This window comes from Carassius auratus, chromosome 13 (assembly GCF_003368295.1).
Source record: "Carassius auratus strain Wakin chromosome 13, ASM336829v1, whole genome shotgun sequence".
Classification (NCBI taxonomy): domain Eukaryota; kingdom Metazoa; phylum Chordata; class Actinopteri; order Cypriniformes; family Cyprinidae; genus Carassius; species Carassius auratus.
Window position 1 is genome coordinate 19,526,519 of NC_039255.1, and position 26,983 is coordinate 19,553,501.

The following is a 26,983-nucleotide window of genomic DNA, read 5'->3' on the forward strand; positions in this document are numbered from 1 at the left end:
CCAGTCACTTATCTGAACTAAAATATTCATTCACAATATAACATATTTATTGAAACTGATTAATAAAACATTTTTATAGTTAACTTTTCACCATTTCATAACAGTCAGCTAATCGTGACAAAGACGCGGAATTAGATTATGCATATTACGCAAAATATGTTCTCAGAGACAAAGTTGCTGTAAGTCTGTTATGTCGTTGATTTCCCAGACTAAGTCAGGGGCCTGTCAACTCTAACAGTGAGTGCTTGCAGATAAAATCCAGCAAATCATCTTGTTTACAGGCTCCAACCTTATTTTTACTGTACCCCAGCCCAACCAGTGTCGCAGAGGAAGAGAGGGGGGTTTAAGCTTGGTCTTTCTCAGTCACAGGTGAGCTAGTGTGGGGATTGTGTAATCAACTAACCAAAGTACACTATGGTAATCCAGGATTAAAGCACAAAGTGACCGTGTGCGTGTGTGTTGCTGCTTTCTTTTTATGTGCCAACCCGCTAGATCCCCATGTTTGCCTGCTATCAGTTACAGCTCTTATTGCGACAGGAACCTGGTAATTGATCTTAATCCACAACTGAAGTTAAAGATGGAAAATTAGACTTAAATAGACTATACTGTGATCACAGAACATGAAAAATATATATTTGTTTTGTTGGAGATATGTTTTGTACTGTGGTGGCACAAGTGATTTCTACACTTTTTTGGATGGAAGTTCTTTCCTGTTAATCCTGACCGATGATGCAAGTTGAGTTGGTGTTTGTTGCTCACCATTTTAAACATGATATAAATCATTTATGACAGTGTTTCATTATAACAACTTAATGCTTGAGTGTCTTTGGAAAGCAGAGATTTAGCTCAGCACCTTTGTCTTTTAGCACTTTTAAACACCATTAATTTCAGACTGTCAAAAATGTTTGGCTAGGGTTCATGAATATCTATGACATATGAATAGAATGGATGTAAGAGACATGAGAGATACACAAATGCCTGCAGTTTTACTTCCTTTACAGCCATCACACATGAATAAACTCTAATGCACACTTGCAGGCCAATGGTCAACAGTTGCTAATGACCTTGTGTTTTTCTTTTCTGATGGACAAAGTGGCTAAAATGACTAAAAAAAATACAATTTTAAGTCTTTATTTATTCACCCATGTTCCAAACTTATTTGCTGTTATTTTCTTTGAGCAAATAGTTGTAATTTGTTAAATCAGCATTATGCATTGGCTGTCTAGCTATTTCATAAAATCTAACAGTTACTTTTGCAATGTTTTATAACTTTACAAAAAACTTTAATCTCGTCATGCTACTTTATGCATAATTTTGAATTTATTCTCAAAATATTACTACCATAATTTTGCATCTTTATTCTTGTAAAAGGCCTGAGATTATTCTCAAAACATGACTTTCATTATTTTGATAATCTGCTAAGTGCCATGTTATGGTTGTTTGACAAACAATTCCTATTTTTGTAGCTACGCCAGTCACTTTATTTCCCCTTTGGTTTGATCTTAAAATATCCATCCATATATTAAAACATACATATACATATATTCGTACATAATATTAAAGAACTTAAATGAATAGTTCCTCCAAATGTTTCAAATTTTACTGATGTTTTAAAATTTAATTACAAAGCAGAAATTTGTTAAAGAACCATTACATTTTGGTCGTCAAGTACAAAACAATCAAAAGAATTACAAAAGTGGATGCAATGCTGTTTTGGTGTTAACTGATGGGCAACTGAGGGAATAAAAACAAATGTGAGTTATTTTGAGGTCGTTTTCAGTCATTTTCAGAGTTTAGCCAACTGTGATCACTAGGAACTGTCATGTACTTTTAAATTCCACTGAAGAAACAAGAGCATACAGTTTTATCAGCATTTACATTTTTTGAGTCCTTTACAAACTCCACTTACATTTACTCACTTTGCTAAAATGATAGTGTCAACACACCCTCTGTTTAACTCTTACCTTCTCCATCTGGCTGTTGTATTTATAGTAAAGTGTCTTCCGAGAGTCTGGCCGCTCACATAAACTCTTACTCCTGAAGACTAATCATTGCTGTCTTTGTTAATGGTTGATGATTTTGCCCTCATGGCTTTTACCTCCACCTCTCGCTGTCTCTCTATGAATAGTGGTAAGTTTTAAGAAGGATTTCCCCATGTGTGAGGCCCGGATGATGGATTTGGAAGGACTCTGCAGAGCACCAGCGGTATGCCTGTGTGCTTGACCAGAATATATTGCATCCCACATCTAACCTGCATTGTGCATGTGAGGTGCTGTACTGTAGGTAGAGGGTTCACAGCAGCCGGTCAGCAGTTGTGGTATTAGGTTGAAAGTTCTGCAAGACTGATCAGAGAGATGGAGATAAAGAATATGCCACGATGTGAGCAGATTTCCATATTGTTCTGTGAATAACAGGCCAACAGCAGATGGTGGATGAGCCAATATGTCTTACATATACCCTCATGCTGACATGAGTATGTTGGCTGTCACATATATGCAGTGTATTGTCTGTCATGTGGCCTGCAGGAATACAGAAACTGCAAATGAGCAAGACGTGCCAGGAGCCTTTCATAGATGTTTTTATTGGATTACGAGCTTCAAACTGCACACTTTCAGTGGTTTGAAATTAGATTTAGGAACATTTACACCACTCTTTTGCAAATAATGGAAGTAAATGGAGATTTGACCTCCAAATAAAACACAATAAAAGTAGTCTGTTTATCTTTTGTGCAATGTTACAAATGTTTCAAAGACATATGATAGCTTTGTGTGTTGGTGTAATTCAGAATTTATAAATTAAACTGTCACATCTCTGAATATTGATGAGACACGCAAGAAGCTTTAATGCCAAACTTGGTTGCAACACATCTTGACATATCATATGTGAAATATTACTTGTTTTCATTGGCGACTTTTAAGCTACTTTTTTTTTTTTTTAGTAGGGATGCACAACATATTGGCCATTTAACAATAACAATCAGTCATTGCCTGATATATGAAATTTCCCCTATTTTACATTTAGATTAACTTTGATCTCAGTGGTCACTTAATCTTAAAAAAAAAATACTAATTTAAAACACATTTCAATGTAATTAAAATTTATAGGAAATCTTGTGAATATACAAAAAGTGAATATACATTTTTCATGTTATACAGGTTATAATTTTTGAATTATCTGTTATTTTTTTTCATTTTTTATTTATTTAAACAGTGTCTGCCATTAACATCAAAAACCTTGCATCCCTTATGTTTGGAGCTCTCCTTGTGTTTTTAGCTCTAGAAGAAGAAACAAGTGTTGAAATAACTTCAGGATAAGTAAATAATGACACAGTTTACATTTTTGAATGAACTATTCCTTCATTTTAATGCCACCACTGATCTCTATCAATAGTAACTAATTAATATCCAATAATTCTCTGTTCCAAGAGAATCCAATAATTCAAGAGAACTTGTTTTGTTATGAGCTGATGTTTAAGTCACAAACATGTTTTTGCAGACCATTTTTAAACGGAAAATGTCAGTGCACATTTCACAGATTGCGTTGCCAAGAATACAGGCATAATTTATCCATTAGGATGGCGGCGTTGAAATGGGTTACTTGTTTTCTCTGAAGAGCTTGCTGACTTTCTCCACTGGTGAAATGCCTGGAGGGCAAACATATAGAGGCCCCCTCACAAACTGGCCCGTCCCTCCCCACCGAATGTGAGAGCCTCTAGACAAACACCACCTTTTTCCGGTTTATTTATGTTGTGTGATGTTTTTTTGAGTGAGCGCATTCTCATTAATATGTGTCGAGGTCAGAAGGTCTCTTAAAATGTTTTAGGTTATTTTAGGTTGTAAAATTAACTGTGCAATTTCCCGAAAACAACATGAGATACTCAACCACTTACCTTGAGAAATATTAAAAAAGCATGTTTAAGATATTTAGAATTACTGGTAGTGTGAAGTTTAACGTGGAAATTGATTGGCTCTTTTGGAATGTTGAATTTCATTTCATCTTCTTCACACCCGCTTACTGACGTGGTGTCTGCAGTAGCGCTTGGCTCCGGCACCCACTCCAGGTCTGGTGGAGAGAGGGCGTCCAGGCCAGTTGTGCAGGCAGGGATGGTTTATGCCTTTGGTGAGACAGCGTGTTTGGATTCTAGTGTTGGGGTAGCACGCAGTGGTGTTGGGTGACCTGCTCGGCCAGTTGAGAACTAAGTAGTGTCCGGGCATTGCCAGAGCTTCCAGTGGATCTGATTGAGCAGATGGACAGAAAGCAATCTTGAGAGAGCAGACTGATCAGTGACAGGCAAAGAGAGAAAGATAAACTAGAGGGAAAAAAAAATGGGGTTCATAGGGTTGAGGTGTGTTTGTGTGTGTTGTTGGAATGCGTTCTGGGAAATGGCAGTATGTGTGTTCTTGCTGCATGTGACAGGAACTGAGCTGAATCAAACCTCTCCAAAGCACAGAACATCTCAGGCTAAGTACTTCCCCTGCTTGTGGTCTCCATGGCAATGTAACATTTGTGAGACAAATAAACACACGTGCATATACACACGTGAGTTCTCAGTATCATGCTTGCATAAAATACTAAATTCGTCATTTTAATTGGGTTTGAGATCTTTTTAGCATACAATTTTAAAGGAATAGTTCACCCAAAAATGATGTAGTCTTCAATTGCTCTCTCTCAAGTTGTTTCAAGCCTGTATGACTTTATTATTATTTAACTGTGTGATTTTGAGTTCCACAAAGGATGTTTAAACACTGTAAAGTTATCATAAAAGCGTTCCAAAAGTAGTCTCAAAGGGACAGTTCACACCAAGGACAATAACCTGTAATTACAACTGCTGTATTTGATAATAGCTAGTTCTAAAGAATAGGAGGGTCCATACTGTTATATTGATAACAACACAAAGGAAAAATATAACTGGAATCCCTTTCAGAACTTTTCCAGTAAGTTTGTTCTACCTTAATTAACCCTCTGAGGTCTAAGGGTATTTTTGGGGCCTGGAGAAGTTTTGTCATGCCCTGACATTTGTGCTTTTTTCAGTTGCTTATAAACATCTAAATGGCTAAAGTCTAATCTCACTGTAATCAGCACAAACTGGGCTATATTAATATGTGAGCAGCATGTATGTGCATGATTGTGTTTTTGAGAAAAAAAATGTGTGGTTAGTAAAAAAAATATTAAAACACTTGAATAAGGCCATAAAACACATACAGAACATTGGTTCCTGGGACTTTTGAGAACTGGAGCTTGTAGCCTAGAATCTGTTTTTCTAAATTATGTGAAAATCATCTTGTTTACTCACTCACAGAAAACAATATATTGATTTAAATTTTCTAAGACACTTTTTGCTTGTAAAAGTCATACGCGAGTAGACGTCAGCTATCATGAATATCACTGTGATTTACACCTGAGAAGACAAAGACCCGAGCCTGTCCTCCAACAAAAAATGACCATATAGGTCGTTTGTGCAAGCACCTTATTACGACCTGTATTTACGTTTTAAAGATAAGCACCCTCTAGCGGGCGTAAAAATAATGACAGTATCGCGTTGCGTCTGTCGTCATGAATTGACGTCATTACCAATCAAAACGCACGTTTATTTAAATGCAATGTGTGGGCGTTTTACACCGATCTCACAGTATTTCCTACATATTTTACTACTGTAGGTGGCTTATTCGTTCGAATGACTACACCTAACCCCACCCCTAAACCTAACCTGCACAGAAATCATGCTAAATTATGATTTATTGAGCATACATTTTCGTGCACGTCCATTCCTGGGATCGAACCCACGATAGCATGATTACATATCAAAGTATAACGCAATAATCTACTAACTGAGTTATTAAACTCAAACCAGAGGGCAAATAAAAGAGTACAAAACATTAATATGAAAACAAATTTTTGCCTATAGGGGCGCAATTGTAGTATACGCTCTGATGGGTCGTATTTCAGGGAATTGGACAAACGACCTATACAAACGTATTGGTTGGAGGACAGGTTGAAGACCCGCATAATGAGCCTTTAAGAAAGAATGTGAGGACAAAATAAATGTATATAATTTTATGTTTGTAGTTTATTTTGAATATATAAATGGCTGCTCTTTCCACATTCTCAAAGCGAATTTCTAGTATCCATGAAATGCTGCATTAGCTTTCTCTAGTGTGTTATTATCCTCAAACTCAATCAAACTTAAGTGATACAATGCGGTCATCACAAGTGTTATCCATGCAAATATATGTTTACCGTGCTATAGACAGGAAAATCTGTAAAAGTAAAAGCTTAATGTGTAAATCTTCTATTAACAGATTAATAACATTGCAGAGATGGTCTGAGTTCAGCTGGAGTGTTCTCATTCAAAATGAATGCAAAGGCTACCTTGAAGGGAAAGCTCATCTAGTAAAAATCACTAGTCATATTAGTTTCTCACATATGATTCAGTCTGGATAAAAGTGTGTGATGTTTGTGAGCTAGACAGATTGTGACAGACTGGTTTTGTGCCACTGAATGTTATTTTGAGGTGTAATAGAGAAGGGTGTTGAAAAGTCCTCTGTCCTCGTCAACAGGCCATAACTTTGCCGTAAAGATCCGAGCTAACCGCAGCAGCAGTTTACAAGTGCATTACATACCTCATGTTTGATTATTTGGGGTTTTGCTTTAGTTTAGTCTCACTTCAGTCTCGTTCCCAAATGTAAATCTTAGATAAATGTGAGTTATAACACCATGCTTACCAGCTCTGGGTTTGGGGAACAGAGGAATGTCGGTATTCCAGTCACATCCGACTCATTGGATGCTGTTCTGTGTTTGTGGCTGAGCCTGTTTCTCTCATTTGAGTTCGAAACATATAACGGAAACACAATCCTTTATGATTTCTCCATTTTATTCTGGTTTAACTGTTTGTTTGGGTATGTCATCCCTCACCGAGACTAGGTTTATTATAATATCCTGCTGCTAATTGGGGAACAAAGCTTGAGGTTTCTGTAAGGGGTGAAGGGGTGTACAATTGCCCCAAAAGTTTATAATTTTTTTTTTCACATCTGCTGAATGTTTTATTTTTGTATAACTTTAAAGGACACATACATTCCACAATTTGGAAAGTACTTTACTTCCTTTGTGGCACACATGGATTTTAGATCAGGGAAAAATTTAAATTGGGGAACCAAGCTTATCTCAAATAAGCACTTTACCATGGAAAGATATGTTTTTTTTTTCTTTAGAAAATGCTATTTCATTAGGTTGGCAGACATGCATTATTTTTCTCATTAGACAAGACTTGAGTTACTCTACTAGCTTTTTGTTGTACTTTCACCAATTTCTGGTCCAATGGTGTTATTTGATTTTCTAAGAGTATTTACTCTTTGAAGAGAATCATTGTTTATTCTTTATATAGTTTAGATTCACTCTTAAAAGATCTATATATTTATTAGCATCTATGGTTCTATGAAGAGCCTTTAATGAATACGGAACACAAAATGAACAATCAATCAATCAACCAACCAATAAATCAATCAACCAATCAAACAGTCAAACAATCAACAAATCAACCAATCAATCAATCAATCAATGAAACAATGAAACAATGAAACAATCAATCAAACAGTCAATCAATCCTACTGGAACCTTTATTTTTAAGAGTGAAGTTTCATATTTTATGCCTTTAAATGCAAGCCTTAATAATGTCTTATTTTTAATTAAGAGTTTTTATGTGCGTTTGAAAGCAGCATAATTCTATGTTATATATATATACCATGTATAATGTGTCCTTGATTGAATCCTTATTTCAGGTATGGTAGAAATAAATAGAGCACTTAAATAGGATAATCATCTCTTTTGCCTAGTAACCCAACATTAGTACCATTAACAATGCTAGCGCATGGCTATTCTGTTGTGTTTTTAGCTGTGTAATGTTTATTTCAACAGTTCTGCTTTTGTAATCAGCCGACAAGCTGCATTTATTTGATGGCCATCTTTGACACACCAGCCATGGTGTATGTTGAGAGCCGCTGGCCAAACGCCAGCCCTGTAGCACACATGGTAAAGACGTTAAGCTGCTCTCTGTTTATTTCAGCAATGCCACTGAAATCTCCTTGTCAGGCTTCTGTTTTAATAACTCTTGGCATGGCATGCCTTTTTATCCTTAGTAACCCAATATCGGCAGACGCCGGCTCTCTGAGCTCTCATCGCACTTCATTTTTTCACTCTTGGCCACAGCGTGATTGGGAGCGGTAATACCCTCATTCAACGTGGAGGGTCCTATGGGAGTTCAGCAGTCTGCAGTTTTTCGCTTAACCGATGTGACAAATCTCAATAACGGATTTGTCTGCCTTGAGTCTTGGGAGAGAACTGACACCATGTTGGGGAAACCTCCCCATTTAAGTCTTTCTTTAAATGTATTTTTAAGAATGTGTGGTAAATAGCAAAGCTATACAGATTGATTGGTATTTATGGAAGGAAATTTTGCTGTCCGTTTGCAATTATGATGTCAACATTAATAAATGTGTTGTTTCATCATTCTGAGAAATTGTTTTTTTTTTCCTTTCAAGCGTGCATACTTTACTGCAAGGTCATATCTTTTTTCAAAACAGACACACTAATCTTGCCCTTTTAACACTGTGTTCATATAGTTGTCGCATTCAGAGCTCCCAGAGGTCAAAGGTAGGCTCACAAGCGTATGCATCGCAATTACAATTGTCAAGCCAAAAGCATAAAACATCCCTTAAGCTTCCTCTAAAGTGTCAGATTTTCTGTTCTGCAGTAGTGAAGGTGTTGGTTTAACCTTTCCCTGATGGCCATTTGTCTTGAGAAAGTAACGTGTTTGTGGCTTTTGAGGTTTTGAGGTACAGGGAAACAGTGTATATATATATATATATATATATATATATATATATATATATATATATATATATATATATATATATATATATATATATCTTTCAGAAAATTAGTTATAGTTTACTATTGGGTGAATAATTTGTCACGTAATTAATATTCATGACCCAAGCTGTCGGGTGGGGTAGTGATATTTATTATTTACCGATCTTGATTTTTTAATATATATTTTTATGCCTTTATTTACATGGGACAGTAGTTGGACTCGAAGAAAATTGGGAGAGAAAGGGGGCGGGATCAGGAATGGTCTGCAAGCCGGGACTTGAACGCAATGGTGCTATAAATCGGTGCGCTACCTACGAGGCCATTTGTGCTGACAATAATCTTGATTTTTATTCTTAAAATCCCAAGATTAATATTTCAATCTGTGTCAGTGTTGTCTGTACAATATTTTTTTTTTTTGATACCAGTTTGTTGAGTCAGTGTCAGTCATTTCACATTTTGAGTTATTTTTAGCTGTGCTGTATAAACCTAGACGAGATTTTCTCCACTGTTACTACCCACACAGCCTGCCTTCCGACACTCATCCTTCTTATTGGGCAGTGATCCAAATTCACACCGGATATATTCACACCATAAAGGCTGTTTGATGCTTTCTCACGGTTACAGTGAGCATCTGACACTCTGCAAACAGCTCTGAGGTTAACGGGTACATTTAGTATTCCCCTGGTTAGTTCACTGTGGGTCAAATCCGGTCATCATTTTGAAGAATTGCTTAATAAAGTGGCATCTGTGAAAGTTTAAAGTGTGAAATATTTTTTTTTTCACATTTGTTCACATTTTCTTCTAGACTGACTTTAAAATACAAAGGTCCAGACACGCACACATATTCTTTTCATTTCATAGGACTTTTGCTACTGAAGCATAATGACTTTAGCATCTGTGAGGGCTGGCAGGTGTTAATGCAATTCTTTCTTTATAATCTTGCATTTTATTTGTCATAGATAAGATGACCTCAGGGCCAGTAACAGGATTTTTCCGATGGGTGTGGATAAAAACGTGGAATTCAGTCGTTCTCAATGGCCCTATTGAGATTCTTGACGCTTCAAATCCCTCCTGTTTCTGATAATGAAGTCAAACGCTTGTCCTCTTGGCCTTGCCTCTCTGATTCATTGAGCAGGACCCAACAAAGGTTCAGAGGAAATAAAAGCCAACCATGTCAGCCTAAGTGAAATGTCAGTGGATCTCAATTCAGAGCAGAAAATTTACCAATTAAAGAGGAAATAATGCAAACTCTATTTAAACCAAATGTCCCTTGTGCTTCCTGACCAGACTTTTACTGTATCATGGCTCAAAAAACTTGATTGGATGAACTATCTAACACTTCACCTTATATTTTGCATGCTTGTCTTAAGCATGGAATGCTGGTGTGCTGGTGTCCCCAATTAAAGGCTTAACCTTTCTTGATTATTCAGGTTTTACCAACATTGCTATGCTGACCAGCTCAAACCAGTATAAACCAACCTAGAAATTCATGCTGGCCAACATTAGTCTTTTCAGCAGACCAGTCAATGGTAAGGGCTCCATTGGGCGTTTCTCAGATCATGAATTAATTTCAAATTTCAATCGATGACTATCTAAATCACCCATTTAGATGGAAAAAAGCCAAAGAAAATACACTGAAAGATTTCTTTGGCGCTCCAATTCTCCACTTCGCCACCCGATACAACTGGAGTAGGAAGCCTATCATCTATCCAGAATGAAAGAGACGCATTTTTTGATGTATATTTTTTCCTCCTGGGAGCAATTTGGGGGAATAATGGTAAAGTCAGGGTAATAGTGTTTTTTTCTGGCATCATCACAGAAGCGTCTTTGTTGTGATCTCCTACAAGTGGCTCACTGTAATTATTTAATCCCGGGCGTAATGATGCACTTTTCCAGCTCGAGATTGTTGGGGAAAATATTTCTCCACCTAGCCACATCTTGGCATACGAATGAATAAGAGCTGTGCACCAGTTCAGACTCTCTGGGAATGCTGCAATTGGCTAGAAGTACAGTATACAGGGTGAAGGATACGTTTGGCTTACGACCATGTGCCCTAAAGAAAACTCGCAAAGTTATTTTCCCAGCCTTTTAATGATGTATGTCTCCTTTCTTATTTTTATAAGCAAAATACTCTGTTGCTTTTGAGCCTATTGTATGCGTGTCACATGTTTTTTATTGACCGGTAGGTGCAAGTTTAGTGAAGCATTTGCCAAACTCTTTCAGCAGAGAACTGGCTTGTGCGCTACTGAATTGCCGTTCCTCATGCTATTAGGTTAGCGCAGCAGTGGCCAGGAGTGAGTTTGAAAAATGACTTGTGCTGTGATCCTTTTTCAAACTGTGACTGCAGTTTAACGAGGCAACAAAGTGGTGAGGGATCGTCGTGAATGGGTCTACTGTCATCCGTGGGCTGATGGGAGCAGACGCACCGCCGTCCGGCTCCTGTAACCGGGCCTGGGCTCTCTTTGGAGTGGGAGACGTCAGTCATCTGGATTGCACTGGGTTCAGCATGGGTTGGGGTGTGTGATGGACTGTACGTTTCTCTAGGCTTGAAACTTTTGTGGCCCTATCAGAACTTGATAGGGCCTTTGTTTAAGGTTTATTGGTTCCCTTAGGATACTGGAGGTCCATGAAGCACCACATCCCTTTTTCAAAGAAGTCAACTAATCTTCTCGGCCTTCCAGAGCTGCCACATAACCGTATTTTTATTTGGAAACCAAGATAATTTACATTTGACAAGGTTATATATAACAGTTGTGAAAAGTCATTAAATGTGTGCAGTGATTTTTCCAGCTCAAGAGGTGTGGGGAAGCCTTTCTTTAACTTAATAGAACAAAAGCAGCACTAGTTTACTGTTGCTGAAATTGTAGAACATAAGTATTGTTTTAAGTATTGTTAATCCAATAGTGCATTTGAATGCAAAAAAAAAAAAAAAAAAATTCAAATATAGTTAAATGCCATTTAAGGCATTATATATAGATTAGTTTTAATAGAAGCAGTACTGTGTTCTTGCACTAAAATTGTCCATGTCTGAAAAGCAATCCATGCTTTGTTAGCCTAGCACTTGCTGTTTTATTCATAATCCTGTCTCGTCCTCTGCTTGGACTTTTGCTGTGCAGCTCTTGTAGTTTGGATGTCTGGAAGCTGAAACATTCATTCTTGGGCACTATGGCATGTGTTTGTGGCAATCAGAGGACAGAGCATTTGGAGAAATTGGCAGATGATAAGGGGAGCGGAGCTGCCAGTGGCTGGGTATTTTAGATTGTATGGTATTCTTGAGGTTATTCCTGCTCTATTAAACAGAGCTTAGATCCAAAGAAACTGTCCCTGCTGGCTTGAGTAAGTGGGCCTAGAAATGGTTAAAATTATAAAATGTGTTTTATTTTCACTTAATTAACACGTAAGGCTTTAATTTCTATATGCAAAATTGTATCCATGAATGTATGTATGTACATATTTATGTATGTATGCACGTATGTTTTGGGTTCAGTGTGATCCAGACATATTTTTGAGAGATTCACAATTAATTTATGGTAACAAGCTAAATGAATATCTCCCAGTAACATTGTGATTATTTTCCAGGTCTGTAGTCTATTTAAAAAAAAAAAAAAAAACATACTATAACCATTGAATGCTATCATTGCACCATTGAGCTGCCTCAATTTCCAGAGGTCTATCCAGTACTAGAATTTTTCGGGGAGGAAAATGATATCAAGAATTATGAATGTGTTTGGATCATCATAGTTCAATATTTAGTGTTCAGTACTATGAAAAGAGGCGGGATGGGTGGCTCGGGTGCCTTCATGTCAGCATGCAACAGAAGATCTCCATTTACTATCACTTTCCAGTGCTCTTGCCTAAGGCCGGTAACAGGTGGTTGTGATATGCAGCTTGATATTGATACTTTAACTGACATAACATTTAATGGAAGCATTAAATGTTCCTTGTGTTTATAGTTCAGTGTTGTTTGTTGAGTGTACCACCACACGCGCTTTCACACAAACATACCCCTCTAGATATGCATAGTTTTACACCTACAGTGCTCTAGGCTTCATCACATGGAGTATTTTTGACGCCCCGGCTCAGTTCGCCTTTGGATGAAGGTTGTCTGCAGAGCAGGAAGTGGACACAAGTCCAGAATGCGTCAGGAATCAGAACACATGCTTCCACGTGTCTGTGTGCTCGGTTTCAGCTTTCACTTCAGGGCTTTAAGGTTCTCCACACCCAGTCCACCAAAGCGTCCACTCATCCTACTGCTGGCTGCGCTGTTGCAGTTTTTGACACGTTATCTGATTCTAGCTGCCGCCATATATTTTTAGCCCCATTTTTGCCTTTAATTATTGCATCCACAGGGAGCTTGGTCCAAAGAACTGTCATGAAATTATTATATAACTGTGTCGCGTAGCAATAAAGCTTTGTAATACAATTCTCGAATAGCTCTGCTAGTATAAATCATAGCAGGGAAAGCTTTACTGTGGTGTGGAGCTATTGCTTGGGTCATTCAATACATGAATGTAACGGTGGGACTAACTGTAGATTGTTTTTCAATCAGGACCTCCCGGTTTGAGGGGAAAGAAAGGCCGGGATGGGGCTTCAGGTAGGTCTACAGTACGATATGCCTGTGCCTGCAATGCAACAAACTGCTGTTGTGTGTAAGCTGCTACGTATGTGTGCAACTAAAGCTTTTAATAGCAAGAGAAGCATGCAAACACAATCCTCTATTGAGATTTCAAAACATTCAGAGATGCTTGGACTTTACAGAATATATTTAGGGATAAACTAGAGCAGTATTAAGGAGTCCTAGTGCAGAATTAGCGGTATTAATAAAACATTTTGTGCTCAACATTGAAAGGTGTTTGGGGTCACATCCATCAAGATGGAATTTCTATAAGAGTTTATAGAATTTTGACTTGAAACATGAAGTCTGTTACTCTTTGCAGCTGTTTCTAGCAAAGAACTGCCCAAATAGACAGGAAGTAACTGTCTGACTGATATGTTTGTTTAGCTTTTATTTGTCATTTAGGGTAGGTTTACATAAAATGGATTGATAATCCATAATCACAACACTAACTAGTTCCATGAATTAAAAAAGCAGAGCAGAACTCCACAAACCTTTGTAAAATGTCAGAATTTTTTTACATTTAGAAGTGCAACAGCTTGTCACTGTCTGGGACCGAAACATTAAAGCAACAACTTTGTACCCCTAAATGGTACATATTGTACACTTGAGGTACTACTTTGAACGTTTTAGGCCTAAATAAGGTACTTTTGTGGTAATGTCCCAGTTACGAACTGCTGCACCCTAAATTAAAATTAGGGTCTTTCTTGAAAATGTATAGAAGATACTGTAAAAAAATAGCTGAATAAATTCCAATGATGCATAAAGTCATTGAGATTTGATTTGATGATTTCAGCCATTTTTGTTTCAACCAGTATGTATCGCATGGTCAGTAAATGGACTGTAGGTGATTGGAGGCTGCTACTATATGACATATAGATCCTCTATATTTTGTGCGTTTGAAGTGGTTTCATGTAAAGAGTCATGGATCATATGGGTAAAATGAGAACGTTTATGATGACAAAGATTGATCTGGAATGTACAGGGAGCTATTCTTGCATGACCACACATATTTTGCGTGTGTTGTCCACTCGTTGTTTTAGGCCTAAAATAGGGCTTGCTGTCTCAATAGAAGCTTTGATAAATGCTGGTTCTGATTTCTAAGAAAATACAGGGTTCTCAAAAAAATAAAAATAATGGTGGACCCATAGGAAAGCTTTGTCACCGGTGTGACTGCACCATTACTTAAGGCTGCCATATTTAATGCACCAGTTTGACTTCAGAGCTCAGTAGAAATGTTGCTCTCTTCCTTGTTGAAGAATTCGAGCTCATGTTTGGTCGGAACATTTCCCTTGCAGTAAACAATGGTTTTATTGTAAGTCAAAGATTCATACTGTTCCTCTCCTAAGTTTCTGGTCATGAAAATTTCAAACTGTTTAGAGGTAAAAAAAAAAAAAAATGGTTTCTGGATGAAAGACCTGGAAAGAAACCGTATGATTCAGACCTTTCACTAGTTCTGTAACAAATTGCTTTGACGGACTAGTTTCGCTCTGCAGTTGTCCAGATATAATACATTATAGAAAAAGGTTCTGGTGATTTAAGTGGAAAAGATCTGTCATCAGCAGTTTTGAGTTTGTTTTTACTTGACAGAGCTTGAGTTACTGAAGCTATGATCTCCTTTCTGCTTGATTGCTGTGTCTTTGTCAAATGATGTAAAAGAGGCCATACAACCTACCAATGCATGTGCTTATAATTTTAAATTGTGGTTTTTGTAATACTCCAAATGACTGTTTAACTCATTTTAAATCAAGTTTTTTTTTTTAGTTTAGACATCCTTTCACATTAGAATTTTAAAGACCCAAACCTTTCAAAGCAACTGACCTCATGACTAAGTCCACATTGAATCTGCACCCTTGCATGTCTGTCTATTTAATATTAAAGCATATTTTCATAATGCTTTCAGCAACATTGTAGAAATCTCAATTCTATTTAACATAATTTCCTCAGGATTTCCTTCACCAGAATCACTGTGAAAAACTTTTAACCTTTCTTGACTAACGATGTTAGTTAAAATCTGTTTACACTGTTTATTACGCTGCTAGTTTATGATTTAGCATTAGCTATGATGGAGATGGACAGTTTGTGATGTCTGGGTGGGGTTCGCGTGCTCAGAAGGGCTGGGATTTATCTGTGCAGGCAATCTTCCAGTGATGTGGCTCAATCTCCCACTCAGTTCTCAGTGGTCTGTTGCTTGGTGGGCTGACTGCTCATCCCTTGGCCAGAGACAAGCAACACTTTCCCACAAAAAGCTTTTCAATCCTGTCGTCAACTAAATTCTAAACATATCTTTTAACGTTTTATTTCTGTACCAAACCTATACTGTGATGCACTTCATTAAACTACCTGCGTGTGAACTCTAATCTTCAGAGAAATCGGAGGCGGCGTTCATCAGTTCAGTCTGGGAAACTCACTTTGGGTTCTGGTTGGACTGCGCAAATTCAGACTTGCGTGACTTTTTCCCCGTTTTTGGGGAAATAAAATCCATCAGGGTTAAATGTTTGATGTAATGTACACATGTTCCAAACAAGATGATTTTTATTTTATTTTTATGACTAATTTCTTTTTCTGTCTGTTTTTATTGCAGGTCCTCCTGTAAGTAGATGTTGGTCCCTTTGTTGACTGGATTGTGGTAATGTGACCCAAACTCTGTGGCTTTCTGTGTATTTGTGTGTTTTGAGAGTGTGAATTTATCTTTCATGTGTTTCCTTACTGTCACTGTTGATGGAGAGCTGTCATTATTTTTGCAATTTTGCTTGGTGGCACAGAAATGACACACTTCATCTTAAATCATAAGCCATTATCTTCGACATAGCGATGTATTCTTCTGGAAATTTGTCGACGGATATAGAAGACGACACCATTAATAGACACAGCCTGTTTAACTTTATATATCTTCTGAGGGCTAATGTTACTGAATGAGGTTATAATGAGAGAAAAAGGTCAAAGGAAATATATAGTAGAGGAAAAAAGCAGTATAAAATTAGTTTCCTCAAAGTCTTCTGAGCTATGAAAGTGAAAGTTATGAGCAATAAAAAAAAAAAAACCCTTGGGTTGAGCAGGTTCCACGGCCCAAAAACTCACAAATGTATATAAACATTCCAACACCTGCTCATATAACCCATCATTTAAAGGCAAATTGAGAAGAACTGAAAGACAGGTGAGGGAACTGTCAAACAATGAACGTAGTCTGTTAACTAACTTAAACATTAAGCTGATATTTCTACTGTTGTCAATTAAGATTGTTTAGAGATAGTTAGTGAATTCTTTTAATCAAGTACGTCTTCTTTAAACAAGTTTGGTGATCTATTGGCAATCTGTGTCAGAAAGTCGTTAACTACAGTGTTTGTTTTCAGAAAGGGTTTGGCAAGCCTTGTGCCTGATCAATGGTCTTAGAGGGCTGTTCCATTACACTGACCCATGGCAATACTTAGAAGAGTGTATACTGTAGATTATCCAACAAGAAAACTAAGACAATACACTTACTGATGTGATGGCAACTGTAAAACTTCCCCAAATTGGCCTATTCATGGACTGAATGTGCACTGAAAATGAATACTTTGCAAAGTTTAAATGCATAATAGTCTGTGGTTCTTGACAGGTCACCTCACATGAGCTTAGCCTTTTGCCTGCTTTTGAGGCATGGGTGGCCTAACCCAGCCTTAAACAATTAGTACTGATAGGAAACATTTCATACTGACAGAAAGCACCACAGTTAGTGTGTTAAAAACTCCTGTGGAACATTGCAATGGTCAGTCTCAAGCACATTATCATTAAGGGTGAAAAGCAAGCGCTTGGTGATACAGTATTTTTTGTTTTGTTACCTGGAATGGATTTCAGTGCTTTATGAGTTTATATGAATAGTTCATTCTGAATTTGTGTTTGGAATCAGAGAAGGAATCAAGTATGCATGGTCTCCACAATATACTTTATCTACTCACAGACTGAAAGTGTGGTCAATTTAGAATTTTTTTACAAAAAAGATCCACTGTCTGTTGTCAACAGTGTAATGATGTACAAAGCACTGCTCACAGAGAAGTCACTTTCAAGCCAAACAGCTTTCTGTTCATTAACGCAACACATCTGCGTGACCAATCTGAACCTGTTGTGAAATTTGTTGATATTGATATTGACATGATTTTGATGGTCAATTTTCACAATACGTTGTCCTGCTTCGTTTGTAAGAGAACAGTGTGATTAAACTAGTGATATACTTGCTGAATTCAGCATTTTTCAGTATTTTTAATGCATGTGATCTTTAAGTGCCCTGTGTTCGCTGAATATATCTTATCCGTGTAATGTTGCGCTCTAGGGAAGCATTCGCCCCTGTTTCCCCTGGGGAGCCCCTTCATTTACCCAGCAGCGCTCTGGGCTGAATGAAAGCCACATGTAGCCTGCTACTGTGGATCTCAAATGAAATGTTCTTCCGGTGGGTGACCTCTGACCTCGCTGATCAGCACCCAGCAGACCTCAGTAGCCTGTTCCCACTCAGCACCTAGGCCTGCACCTCAGACCTGCTTCACATACTTCAACACATTCATGTACACACAGCACATGTAGCCCATCTCACACATAGAGCACTACACACGGTTCTGATCTCAGCTTCGTCCAGCGGAGGTCTGTTCCTCTCTCAACACACTGCCGCTTATAAACACCTGGTCCAGCTGCGTCCAGCTCTCATATACCTTGTACCACTGCTGTGCCACATGTGTGCCTTCTGAACCTAAAGGTCCTATTAATGGTCTTTCATTGTTTCCCACACACTTCAACAGTCTACTTTTAGTGACACACATTAGACTGTATGAGAACAGGCATTTTGTGATTGCCCAGTTGCAGAAATGCAAAATTGAACTGAAATATTTTGTAAGACTATAACTGTCCGTAATGTCACTTTTAATTTGTTTTAATCATACTTACTTCAGAGAACACAGGATAATGCTAATATCACTTAACTTGACACCTACACCTAAACATAAACCTCACGGAAATCTGTGCAAAACACTAGATTTGAATAGAAACACAATTTGTAAATGTATAAGCCTTTTTAATTTTTGTGAAGTCTGGCTCACTAGTCCGTGTTCAACAGGTTCAACCTTTTTCCTTTATTTTTTTATTTTTATTTTTTGGGTCTGAATGATGTATCGCTATATGAAAGAGTACAGACAGAAGATAGTGCCACGGATGTTTTTGTCCGTCTGCAATAGTTTCCTCCCCTGGAATGAGGATTGATAAATGGCTTCACTCTCCACACTGTAGTCCAAGAGGAAAGCCAACATACACAAACACTAGTACACACTTCCACAGGCTCATGAAATGAACTATAAATGCATCATCAGATAATGAAGCGTGTCAAGGCGATCTTAACAGAAAGGATCTTTCTTTGAATTAAGCAGCTGTCAGGTTTTTTCCACTAATCCTCTGCAGTGAAAAATGTACACAGTTTTTTATTTTTTATTTTTTATCAGTGGAATGGTGCTCCTTGAGGAAGTGAACTTGTTATTTGATTTGATTTAGTTTAAAACAGAGCAATCTCCTCAATCGACTCGCATGAGATACAGATTTTTAGCCAGCACCTTCATCTGTAAAACCATGTTTCATGCATGCGTGGGCCTCTCAATGAACATCTTTTTTATTCCGACATATGGTTCTATTCATTGTTCATGCTGGCACTAAATGTTGAGTACTGAAATATAAATCATATTTGGTAATGACATGAACTGAATTCACTTTCACACTTTAAAAAACAAATTATATAAACACCATTAATAAAGATAGATTTTACTGAGAAAGATAGTCAGACTATTGTTAAATATTATTGTAATTTAGTTTTTTATCAAATATATATTAAACTGTACTCAAAACAAGAAGAATGATAATAATAATCAACGTTGAAATATACTTCTGAAAAACAGTTTTTATTACCTGCATTTCTTATGGATTAAATTGTCTTGTGTTAAGGATGTTTATTTTAATTTTAATTTTACTGTAAAAATAAAGGTTAAAATGTTTTTCAATGAAAAATTGAAAGCCATTAAATAAAAGGAATATGTTGTGATATTAAAAAAAGATGTTCTGGGGTCCGAAGAATATTCTGCTGGAAAAGCATTGGTGTTTGTGGAATGCTTTATGGAGTGTTTTCCTGCTGTTACCTTTGAGCCTTGCCACAATGAAATTTAATGCTGGATCATAAAGTTCCTCAGTAAAATTGATTCACTATTCAATATTGAAATCAACTCATTGTAAAAGCAGACTACATTTTATTATGGCTTGGCAGGGTGTTATGTTCTTCTTAATTAGTATTATTGACTGGTTCTTTCTTTATTCTGTCCCCATTTCTCTCACCCCTTTTTCAGGGTCCACCTGGACGAGCAGGCTTTCCGGTAACTGTCTCATAATGTGTCCTGTTGTCTGTTTATATGTCTGTTTGGTTTTCTTGCATTTTGCCTTTCTTTAATAGTGTCTTTTAAGAAGCTGTATCCAAACTATTCAGCCAGAAACTTGAATATGAAAATTACTGAATAATGTATGTCATATATACAGCTTCTTTATTTGGACACACTAAGACCTCCTTTTAACCAAGGGTCTGATGATGTACAACCAATGTATGTACAGTAGCATATGTGGCTTATTTACTTCAAATTCTATTTTAATAGGACCAATATACAATGGAGTCTAAAAGCCTATGACAACATTGCAAAAAAATCATCAAATGAGGAAGGAATCCATAATGGTCTCAGACTTTTGGATCCCACTGAACATTCCCCTGAACCAGATAAGATAAGCTATGCTTAATGTAACAAGTCTTTTAAATAGGCTCAGTGGACAAGTCTCTATTTCCTTCAAGTTAGCACACTGTATTTTATACTTGATTGTATTCCCTTAGGCCCTTTGGTGTGGATCCACCATCTGAATTTCACATATAATTCTAATATTACTGACCAAAACTCAAACACATCTGTCTTTCATCATGGCATGCTAAAATAATCCAATCTAATGTGAACTCTAGTCCTACCTGCCAATTATAACCTACAAACCCCCATCATTCATGACAGCTATTATTGTGAAACTTTGCCGTAAAATCTTTTTTGTGTATTTTTTGTTTAAATTGTTGGCAGGGCTGGTCAAAGTGGGGATGTAATCTCTGCCAAAGCTTCTGATTGATTGCATCATCAGGAAATGAAATGAAATTGTGTATTTTCTCAGGATGGAAGGTCGGGAAGGGTGGCAAGCGTGTTACACAAAATGTGTCCATTAGATTAGTTCTTCAAAAATATTAATATTGGCATTCACGCTCCGTTGAACTATTAAGGGATACTTGTGGTTTGTTTATTTAAGCTTTACTGCACATTCACATGTATGTATGACTATTTAACACTTCTGATTTGTAGTTGGGTACTTTAAGGCTCATTTGGAGAAGCCTGGACTTTGTAGTGTACTTCATCAAGCTACTTCTAATCTAAAGCTGTAGATGATTTTACATGCTTTCTACAATAGAAAGATTCTCTTTCACAATAACTCCTTTGAATAGTGGCAGTACTTTATGACTTTTATAGTAAATGGCTTATACTGTGTATTGTACTTAAATTGAGGATAACAATATTCATATTTATATATAAAATAGTGCATAAAGTCATTACACTTATTATGGTAACTAATACTGTAAGTATTTTGGTAACTAAATAATGCCATTAAGAAATATTAAGATATCTCAAATCAGCACCTTGGACAGAGCCAAGAAAATTCTGTCAAGTGACTTTCCTCTTGGGACATTCAGCAACAGGCAGTGAATTAACTCTGAAGGTCATACTAAATGACCACTTCTAATACGGGAACCTTTATCTTAATAGTTTTAGGGCTTAGTAAAACAACTGTGCACCAGAAAAGCTGGTTCATGAGCACATTCATTGTTTTAGCAAATGCTTTGTTGACTTTTGATGAGTAATGGGGGCTTAGCCAAACCACCCCTTCGCCCATACAACCCCAACTTTCCATTACGTTTTACACAAATGAGTTGTCAGCAAGCTGTCATCAGTCCCAGACCTTCTAATACACTGACCTGCAACTTTAAGATTGCAAATAAAAACAGTTGTAGGTCTGGACAGCCTTGCATAATAAGTCACTTTAACGTTTCAGGAGTGTATAGCCACATTAAATAGCATAAAATGTTTGGAAATGCATCGGTCCTTTATCCTTATGACCATTTATTTTATCAAGATCTCAAGTTACTACTCACACATTTCCCATATGTTCTGTGGATTTTTACCTTAATTGAAAGAAGTGGCTGAATTTTTGATTATTGGATAGTTATAATTATGATAGAATGGGTTTCATACAGTAGTTGTTAAAGGGGTAGTTCACCCAAACAAAAATATCAGCTTTTTAGTCTTTAAAGCTTTCTACACATTTCCATGGAAATTAAAATGAGAATATTCAATTGTACCTATATGGTGCTTTCATGTCATTTTTAAAGTTTGAAGCCTTCGGTTTCTGTCCATTGTAATTGCATTGGAAAGCAGCATGGAAAATGACAGAAAAAAAATCATCATATTAATTTTTTTCAGAGGGATAAAGGCAGTCATGTGGGTTTTAAAGTGACAAATGGGTGATTAAATGATGACAGGATTTTAATTTTTTGGTGAACTATTCTTTTAAGCCATTCCAATAGGAAACAAACTGTCATGCTTCCACACCGCTGTCTTTTTCATTCACTTCATCATCTGTCATATGATCAGCTAGCAAACATCATCTAATGCAAGAACCATGATTATGAAATGGGCCTAATACAAAAATACACTGCATTAACCCCATGCTTTCATTGGTATCATGTAACAACTGGTGATGCTTGCTGTCTGACCACTACACTGTCATCATCAAACTCTTGAATAGATGACTTATAGGGTTTTTTTAAGACAGTATTTGGCATACCTGCATCATTACCTTTAAATTTAACAGTATAGTAGATTAATTTTTAGTAATATAGGCATTTAGTTACAGTAGAATCACACTGGTCAGCTTAACATCACTAACTCTTCTTAGCCTTACCATGTAAACATGCAGATGAATGTCATTTAGTCACTATCGGTAGTGGTAATAACTCTAGACTGTAGAGGTTCAACATGTAAGATTTATTGTTCCTGATTTTCACTCTTGACTTTGCATTGATCACTAGGGAGACAAAGGATCAATGGGCATTCCTGGAAGAATGGTGAGTGATTTGATGATATGCACGAAGGCCAACCAGCTAGTCTGTAGTATGTGGCTGTAATGTTCAATAATTGGTCCGTGTCGTGCCACTGACACAATTTCTAGCTGAATATTTCTAGCTGCAACTGTACGACACCTTTGTAATTATGCCAAAGGCCACATAGATAATTTACAAAGCGAAGAGTAATGTTTGCTTTAGTTACAAGAGTTTGTTATATACAGATCCCAGTATCAGTGGTTAGTATCACTTCCTAAATCATTTTGACCTGTTTTAGCTTTCACTGTGAATGTAAGCATTCACAATATTTCATATGAATTTCTTCCAAAGGTTTAATGTAGCGTTTCAGCTTTTCAGCACAACTTTAAGATATATTCCAAAAACGAAAATGGTTCCCACTTCATCACCACCATTATTAGTTAACAAAATGTCTGAATGTCAAGTCTGAAATATTTCACAGCCCCCCTGTCACATCTGAACAAGGACTGAAGAACAGAGTTCTTTCTGGCTGCATTTGATGAGAAACTCTCTCTCCATATTACTCAATTTGTCTTGGCTGCTTGGAAGAAACATTTTGTATGTGTATATATATACGTACATATTCAAAATGAGAGAAACAGACTGGAAAACCACAGAGAGTTGTGAGCTCTGTTTTACCCCCTCATTCATAAGATTTGTGCATTTGGAAAGCAGGATTAACCAAAATCCATATAGTCTTATAGATGTCCCCCTGGGACGTAGCAGCTACTCTTCTTTAAACATTTTCAGCAAGAAACCGATAAAATTGCATTGTCCTCAAAGGAGAAATTCCAGACTCTTGGCCCTTGTATGGTTGCATACTCTAAGCTCACCCTAAAGCTTTCTCTTGAAAAACAATCCCTACCTAAAAGCAGGTTTCAGCAGTGTTCAGCTCAAACTCCGAGCCCCAAACAGAGCTTTCCATATTTCACCCAGTGTAAAGCTACATTGTCCTCCTTTAGATTCTCACAGGAAGCATTTTTTCACCCTTCATGGCTTATCCTTCCCTCCTCCAAACTCCTCCACTGACAAGTCTATCTGTGAGAAAAGTTAGCAGCCCCCTCATCTACTATCCATTACTCCCCACAGGCCAGCAGTTTAACACCCCAGTGTTTCTGTTCCCCTGTAGCTTCCACCCCTCAACAACCCAAATGTTCCAGTACATCAGTGTGTCCCATTCTCCCGACCTCCAAACACTCCGTCTCAGGCTGCTGCATGCCCATGTCGTCTCAGAACCTCGCTAACCCTGGTTCCTCTCTTTGTCTCTCTCCTTCTCACTGTGCATGTGACTGTGTCTGCTGTGACTGACCAGGGCTTAAAGGGAAACCTGGGGGAGAAGGTAAGTGCAGGATGTCGGCCTGCATGTGCAGGAATGAGACTCTGTCTCATTGTGGGTGGCTGTGTTGATGGGGGGGGGGGGGGTTGTGCAAACCTATTGCACAAAGTGCGCAGGTATCCTGATTTAAATCAGGAAGGCTTTAGGCTTTATTTTAGAAGGCCTGAGGGGTCACATTCGGAAGAAGTTTCCCACAATGCTTGGATTACCTGTGTTTATTGTTGCAGCACTCCGAAGTTTTAAGACTCCTCGCTCTAGACAAAGAGATGTTTGGAATGGAGAAGCTTACGAAACCCTACCACTTCTAGACACGTCCAAAACGATCTAAAAGTTGTGTAGTCACTGGATGTGTCCTTGAGTCTGTATCTGGTATGAGTGAGCACTCTATACTGGTTTAGTGCATTGACATTCAGTTCCTGGTGTGGCAAATGTGGTTTGAGCCGTTCTAAAGCCAGTCCATTTAGGCAGCTGTGCTCAGTGTTTGTACAAGCCAGCAGTTCTGCGGCCTCCCTTCATCAAGCTTGAATGATGTGTAATGTCTGAGGCCAAACAAGCAATGTGTGAAGGAACATGTTCCTCATCCTTCTCCATCACAGAAAAGTAGTGAAACTTCTAGATGGTTACCCTCACTTGCCAGAAAAACATTGGGGTTATAAAGAACTTGGAAAGGAAATAAATAGCAATGTGACCACCGAGCTGACAAGTAGAGAAGTAGACAATTTATGACTTTGGAAAGACCCACCAGATTCTCATCCAGAATAATCAGTGGGCTTCCCTCATTGTTTCAAGTGTTTAAATTGTATCCTCTCTTTTTAAGTGCGGCCATGTTTTACCCTCCAGTAAGGGTAAGTCTTGACCCAACTAATTTTGGGTGAAGAACTTTACTTCATTAGATATCAAAACAAACCCCCTCAAGATGAATGGGCACGCTAGCCCTGAAACTGGCAGCTTTAGCATATCAGTCCTCAAGCAAATCAATTCAGCTGAATCATAATTGGTTGCGTTGGAATGTTCATGCTGAAAATCAGGTGAATTGGTGATTGATTGGTTGAACTTTGCAAGAACTGCAGAACTTGAGACAACTTGATATGTATTCTTTACAGAGAAAGGATTACTTGCTGAATGAAATGAAATCTGTAAAGATCGTATCATTCATTAGTAAGTCCAATCCTTGAATATCAACAGAATGTTTTGCTCCTGTTTTGGCTGATTGTATTTGGACTCTTTGTCTTGTACCCATTCCTAGCTGCCAAATACTTGTAATGTAAGCCTGTTCAAAGGGATATCTCTAGATCTTCGGTTGTCGTTTTGCACAGATCTCTGCAAGATTTTGTGGGTAACTATAGACCTTGGGAGCAAAGCTAGTCTTTTCCTTTTCCACAACCTGGAAATCAGTTTCATACATCACACTTATCACTCACCAGTAACCTTTGTAGGAAATTCAAAAAAGTGCTAAAACAAATACTTCTCTATCCTGTGATAAAGTGTGCACTGAACCAGAAAATAAAAAAAAAAATGCCCACAATTTGATGAATGGCTGGGTCATCAAAGGTGTCTTCCTGATAGAGTTTCACATGAGAGAGCTAATTAGGGAAAGTGCTGGAAACCCGAGAGCTTTCCTGTCTGACCACAGAGCGTTGCGGGATTGCGCTTGGATGTTTGGTACAGTGCTGCGGACAGGCTGACACAGTGCAAATAACCTAGTTTGCACCAGATAACCAGCCCTTTGGGCCGTTCGCTGTGTACTCAGCAGAGCTCCCTGACCCTCCCAACTCGCTGTCAAGACATAAACTACGACCCTGAAATGAGAACATGGGTCTGCTGACATTTTACTTACAGACCAAAATACCGTTTCCACCTCTGAGTCACATGCAAGCACTCTCCATGAGGCGGCTTGGCAAAAGAGTTATGTTAAACAGATGTTAGGGTGTTTCAGAGAATGTTTTTCTATTCTGCAGATACAATATATTCACTGATACTTTTGGCTTTGTGTACTAGGTGTAGTTTAGTGGATATCATTCTGTCTCTTTTCTATTAGTTCCTCTCCTCACTGTCTTTCTACCTCTCTATCTGTCCGTAGGGAGCACCAGGAGAGCCAGGTCTTTCTATCATTGGCCCACGAGGACCTCCTGTAAGTGTTTGCTCTGTCACTGCTAAAACTCTTCATCATCTTCTCCTAATGTCAGCTCTCCAGAGTAGATAGAGGTCATAGTGCAGATTTTAGAAGCTTCTGGTCTGAATCATTTTATGATTCCAGGGGTTCTTGGCAGTTTTTTCTTCTATTGTTTTTCTTCCCGCACTGAAGTTACAGACCACCCCAAAGTGAGCTTGATAAATATGTTGTGTAGGGTAGATAAGCAGGATCAGCGTCCTCCAGCACACTACTGTATGTGGAGCAAATCCAATAAATCTCTGCTAATCAAGACACAAACTCTAATGTGCATGAACAGGATGGGGATCCCAAAGCAGCTTGTATGGAAGCACTTACACTTCATCAGAGTATTTTCGGGTCTGTGACTCCCTCATAATTATGCCCATTTGGATTCTCATCTTCATTAACAGGAAGGAATGAAAACATCCCCGCCTTTGTCATCATAATCCAGACATTAGACGCGCAGATTGTGCTGTATCTGCTAATGAGTGGTCAGCCATCAGACGAAATGGGGCTTGTCCCCAAACTGGAACTCTTTCCCTTTCCATGCATTCCACTCAGTAGGACAAAAACTTGATGTTACGCCATCAGAAGCGGAATTTTCTTGCTGATTATGCCATGCATAACCTGTGGTTTCCCCATTTATCTTAGCACATTCTTATGGGAGGGCATTCAGACTGTTCAGACTGTTTTTCTGCTTGCTGATTATACACTTATCTATACCTCTGACCCATTACCTCTAATATGGCATCAGGAGTGGACATCAGGCACAGAGAACATGTAACAGTTCAATTAAAT

The 26,983-nt window shown here is 37.9% G+C and overlaps 1 protein-coding gene across 32 annotated transcripts in view; it reads left to right on the forward strand.

Moving 5' to 3' along the window:
• Positions 1-26,983, forward strand: part of LOC113112981 (collagen alpha-1(XIII) chain-like) — a 96,592-nt gene that overhangs the window by 25,465 nt on the left and 44,144 nt on the right. For 19 of the 32 annotated variants that reach the window (XM_026279014.1, XM_026279016.1, XM_026279018.1 and 16 more), the window contains exons 3-8: positions 13,415-13,459; positions 16,065-16,072; positions 19,831-19,857; positions 22,647-22,682; positions 24,010-24,036; positions 26,114-26,164. In XM_026279014.1, coding sequence (XP_026134799.1) covers positions 13,415-13,459; positions 16,065-16,072; positions 19,831-19,857; positions 22,647-22,682; positions 24,010-24,036; positions 26,114-26,164 — 194 coding nt within the window. The remainder of the gene's footprint in view (positions 1-13,414; positions 13,460-16,064; positions 16,073-19,830; positions 19,858-22,646; positions 22,683-24,009; positions 24,037-26,113; positions 26,165-26,983) is intronic. The other 13 variants (XM_026279021.1, XM_026279024.1, XM_026279044.1 and 10 more) reach the window with 11 other exon arrangements.